This window comes from Berghia stephanieae, unplaced genomic scaffold (genome assembly GCF_034508935.2).
Source record: "Berghia stephanieae isolate SIO BIC M18660-M18661 unplaced genomic scaffold, UCSD_Bste_1.3 scaffold351, whole genome shotgun sequence".
Classification (NCBI taxonomy): Eukaryota; Metazoa; Mollusca; class Gastropoda; order Nudibranchia; family Aeolidiidae; genus Berghia; species Berghia stephanieae.
The window spans coordinates 17,501-23,029 of NW_027624745.1; the positions used below are offsets into that span (position 1 = coordinate 17,501).

A 5,529-nucleotide genomic window follows, 5' to 3' on the forward strand; every position below is an offset into this window, starting at 1 on the left:
CAATACATCATCTGGATATACTTGTCTGTGATTGGCTTCTCTCGGCCTCCCTCTGACTTAGTCAAGAGGTAAATTTGAGCAGTGAAAGCATTTCCTTGCTCCAAAGAACCAACCTTGCTTAGAATCATACCTCTGTGTATAATATCTGTTTTGATGCCTCGAAGTAACGCACCTATATTTTCCCCTGCCACACATTCCTTCACGGCCTTACCGAAAACATGTAAATCTGATACAATAGTTTTCATCACATTACCCATGCCTACCACTTCACAAGCATCTCCCTTTCTCAAAGTTCCTTGCTTTAATGTTCCAACTGCTACAGTTCCCCTACCAGGAACAGTCACCAATTTTTCGATGGGCATGAAGAACGGTTCATCATACTTTCTATTCGGAGTTGGAATACTGTCATCGATCACCGACATAAGTTCTAAAATTTTATCACGCCCCAATTTTGGATTATCCCCATTCAAAGCCTGTAAGGCAGAACCTGCAACAATAGAGCACCCGTCCCCATCAAATCCGTATTCTGTCAGAATTTCCCTAATTTCCAATTCCACCAGTTCGACCATTTCATCATCAACAATGTCGACTTTGTTGATGAAAACAACGAGGTTTTTGACACCAATTTGTTTTGATAAAAGTAAATGTTCACGAGTCTGCGGCATGGTACCGTCGGTGGCAGCGACAACTAGAATGGCACCGTCCATCTGGGAAGCGCCAGTAATCATATTTTTGACGTAATCTATATGTCCTGGGCAATCAGTATGGGCATAATGGCGGTTGGGAGTTGCATATTGAATATGAGCAGAATTGATAGTTATTCCTCTTTTGATTTCATCCGGAGCTCGATCAATAGCTTCGTAAGAAATAAATTTATTCTCACCACAAATACTCCTCCGATAAGACTTTAGTTATGGCGGCAGTCAGCGTTGTTTTTCCATGGTCCACATGACCGATCGTCCCAATGTTACAATGGGGTTTCCTTGAGGCAGCAGATGACGTGACCTCCGCCTCTTGCTTTTTCTGAATTTTGAAGAGGTTGTAAAATTTTGATGTAACGATAAAGGTCGAAATCTTGAGTTGTTTATCAGTTGTTGACTTAAACGTGACAACTGACTGACAGATCGAATGAGTGAAAACATCGCCGGCTGAAGCTTATTGGTTATTATTATTATGGGGGCAGCCATGTTTTGGTCAGTGACCTTCACATTTGACCCAATGAGTTCAATACTGTTTCGCTTTTGAAAAAAATGAAAATCCAACAAAACAACAAGCCATATCTTATTGAGTAAGTTTAAACCGTATCGAACTGAAATATTTAATCTAAATATAAGTCCTAATAAATACAATATGCTACATAATGAAAACAAAAGCGTCTAAATGATATTATAGTAGCCACCAAGGAATTTATGGTAGCCACTGATGTTAATTAATAATGCGAAATTTAATTAAGACGTGCACCGTTCTTTAGCTATGGAGATAATTTTGCTAAGGCAGTGTCTACGTACACGGTAGCCGGGCACCTAGCCTCAGGATCTACGTAGGTACACGGTAACTCCGGTTACTGGTTTGCCGCTACAATACAAGCTATGGATGGACCTCGCTCTGTATGTGGGTGTGGGTGTGTGGTATTAAAAATTAAACAATGCAATATAACCCATTAAAGGCAGGATTCAAGGTTATCATGTATGTTACTGTTACCGTGTACTTTTTAATTCAGAAAAGTGAGTGGAGCAGGCACTTATGTTGGTAACAACAAGATATGAAGTGAATAGAAAAGTGCCAGAAGACAATAGAGAATAAAAATTTTTCGCGGCGGTGGTGGGGTTTGAACCTGCGACCTTATTGGTACGACAACTCCGCCTGGCAGGTGAGAGCGTGGCTCTACCGTGTGAGCTATCCACGAACACAAAAATATTCGTTTCAAACTCAAAGTCATTACTAGATCCCTCTCTCACCCACTTCTTGAGACCGCCGATTCGTTCGTACACCACCATCGCGAATAATTTTGACCAGCAGTTAAGCTTAATAGCCAATATTCTCAACACAAACATATAACATAGAAACGATTGAGACATTGAGTATGCTCCGGTGTATGGGGTGAATTTTTAATTCAGAAAAGTGAGTGGAGCAGGCACTTATGTTGGTAACAACAAGATATGAAGTGAATAGAAAAGTGCCAGAAGACAATAGAGAATAAAAATTTTTCGCGGCGGTGGTGGGGTTTGAACCTGCGACCTTATTGGTACGACAACTCCGCCTGGCAGGTGAGAGCGTGGCTCTACCGTGTGAGCTATCCACGAACACAAAAATATTCGTTTCAAACTCAAAGTCATTACTAGATCCCTCTCTCACCCACTTCTTGAGACCGCCGATTCGTTCGTACACCACCATCGCGAATAATTTTGACCAGCAGTTAAGCTTAATAGCCAATATTCTCAACACAAACATATAACATAGAAACGATTGAGACATTGAGTATGCTCCGGTGTATGGGGTAATTTTTAATTCAGAAAAGTGAGTGGAGCAGGCACTTATGTTGGTAACAACAAGATATGAAGTGAATAGAAAAGTGCCAGAAGACAATAGAGAATAAAAATTTTCGCGGCGGTGGTGGGTTTGAACCTGCGACCTTATTGGTACGACAACTCCGCCTGGCAGGTGAGAGCGTGGCTCTACCGTGTGAGCTATCCACGAACACAAAAATATTCGTTTCAAACTCAAAGTCATTACTAGATCCCTCTCTCACCCACTTCTTGAGACCGCCGATTCGTTCGTACACCACCATCGCGAATAATTTTGACCAGCAGTTAAGCTTAATAGCCAATATTCTCAACACAAACATATAACATAGAAACGATTGAGACATTGAGTATGCTCCGGTGTATGGGGTGAATTTTTAATTCAGAAAAGTGAGTGGAGCAGGCACTTATGTTGGTAACAACAAGATATGAAGTGAATAGAAAAGTGCCAGAAGACAATAGAGAATAAAAATTTTTCGCGGCGGTGGTGGGGTTTGAACCTGCGACCTTATTGGTACGACAACTCCGCCTGGCAGGTGAGAGCGTGGCTCTACCGTGTGAGCTATCCACGAACACAAAAATATTCGTTTCAAACTCAAAGTCATTACTAGATCCCTCTCTCACCCACTTCTTGAGACCGCCGATTCGTTCGTACACCACCATCGCGAATAATTTTGACCAGCAGTTAAGCTTAATAGCCAATATTCAACACAAACATATAACATAGAAACGATTGAGACATTGAGTATGCTCCGGTGTATGGGGTGAATTTTTAATTCAGAAAAGTGAGTGGAGCAGGCACTTATGTTGGTAACAACAAGATATGAAGTGAATAGAAAAGTGCCAGAAGACAATAGAGAATAAAAATTTTTCGCGGCGGTGGTGGGTTTGAACCTGCGACCTTATTGGTACGACAACTCCGCCTGGCAGGTGAGAGCGTGGCTCTACCGTGTGAGCTATCCACGAACACAAAAATATTCGTTTCAAACTCAAAGTCATTACTAGATCCCTCTCTCACCCACTTCTTGAGACCGCCGATTCGTTCGTAACCACCATCGCGAATAATTTTGACCAGCAGTTAAGCTTAATAGCCAATATTCTCAACACAAACATATAACATAGAAACGATTGAGACATTGAGTATGCTCCGGTGTATGGGGTGAATTTTTAATTCAGAAAAGTGAGTGGAGCAGGCACTTATGTTGGTAACAACAAGATATGAAGTGAATAGAAAAGTGCCAGAAGACAATAGAGAATAAAAATTTTTATACACCGGAGCATACTCAATGTCTCAATCGTTTCTATGTTATATGTTTGTGTTGAGAATATTGGCTATTAAGCTTAACTGCTGGTCAAAATTATTCGCGATGGTGGTGTACGAACGAATCGGCGGTCTCAAGAAGTGGGTGAGAGAGGGATCTAGTAATGACTTTGAGTTTGAAACGAATATTTTTGTGTTCGTGGATAGCTCACACGGTAGAGCCACGCTCTCACCTGCCAGGCGGAGTTGTCGTACCAATAAGGTCGCAGGTTCAAACCCCACCACCGCCGCGAAAAATTTTTATTCTCTATTGTCTTCTGGCACTTTTCTATTCACTTCATATCTTGTTGTTACCAACATAAGTGCCTGCTCCACTCACTTTTCTGAATTAAAAATTCACCCCATACACCGGAGCATACTCAATGTCTCAATCGTTTCTATGTTATATGTTTGTGTTGAGAATATTGGCTATTAAGCTTAACTGCTGGTCAAAATTATTCGCGATGGTGGTGTACGAACGAATCGGCGGTCTCAAGAAGTGGGTGAGAGAGGGATCTAGTAATGACTTTGAGTTTGAAACGAATATTTTGTGTTCGTGGATAGCTCACACGGTAGAGCCACGCTCTCACCTGCCAGGCGGAGTTGTCGTACCAATAAGGTCGCAGGTTCAAACCCCACCACCGCCGCGAAAAATTTTTATTCTCTATTGTCTTCTGGCACTTTTCTATTCACTTCATATCTTGTTGTTACCAACATAAGTGCCTGCTCCACTCACTTTTCTGAATTAAAAATTCACCCCATACACCGGAGCATACTCAATGTCTCAATCGTTTCTATGTTATATGTTTGTGTTGAGAATATTGGCTATTAAGCTTAACTGCTGGTCAAAATTATTCGCGATGGTGGTGTACGAACGAATCGGCGGTCTCAAGAAGTGGGTGAGAGAGGGATCTAGTAATGACTTTGAGTTTGAAACGAATATTTTTGTGTTCGTGGATAGCTCACACGGTAGAGCCACGCTCTCACCTGCCAGGCGGAGTTGTCGTACCAATAAGGTCGCAGGTTCAAACCCCACCACCGCCGCGAAAAATTTTTATTCTCTATTGTCTTCTGGCACTTTTCTATTCACTTCATATCTTGTTGTTACCGTGTACGTAGATCCTGAGGCGAGGTGCCCGGTTGGTAACGAAAATAATGATATCATGATATCTGCGATATTCCTCTTTATAACAAAGTTATGCATCTTTAATTGAACCCCCCTAAAACTTAGTAAGAGCAGACGGCAATTTCCAGTCATAACTTTCTTATGGGCGAGTTGCGTCACAATTTGACTCCCAGGAAGCAGGTCAGCAGTTTGTTTACATTGCCACCGAGATTGTCTCACTTTTCACTCTCTCTACAAAAAAGAGTTCCTTATGGATACTGAATCGCGAGTGATTTGCACTATAACCACTTCGTTTTGCTAAAGCTGATGGTATAAACAAAAAATTTGAAGACCTGTGGAAGTTCGTAGGGTTAAAAAAAAACAGCCCGTGGAGTCCGTAGCTATGTATAATGCATGCCATAATGAATATAAAACCAACTATGTTATCTCTTATCTCTGAATTAATCTAAAATGTTTGAATCAAACTTTGATGCCACCGATACCCAATGTTGACAAATACCAGAAACAGAGTAATAGGTAGTCCAAACTCGCCATCAGGAAGGACAACAAGTTCTAAGATGATGCACCGGCGACGGCGACTA

The 5,529-nt window shown here is 41.5% G+C and overlaps 1 protein-coding gene across 1 annotated transcript in view; it reads right to left on the reverse strand.

The window, feature by feature from the left end:
• Positions 1-5,482, reverse strand: part of LOC144961671 (elongation factor Tu-like) — a 5,898-nt gene extending 416 nt beyond the window's left edge. Inside the window, 3 exon segments of the mRNA XM_078894772.1 lie at positions 1-893; positions 895-1,023; positions 5,414-5,482. The exon segment at positions 1-893 is cut by the window's left edge and continues 416 nt beyond it. Of these exon segments, the coding sequence (XP_078750898.1) occupies positions 1-893; positions 895-1,023; positions 5,414-5,482 (1,091 nt within the window).
• Between the last annotated feature and the right edge of the window lie 47 nt (positions 5,483-5,529).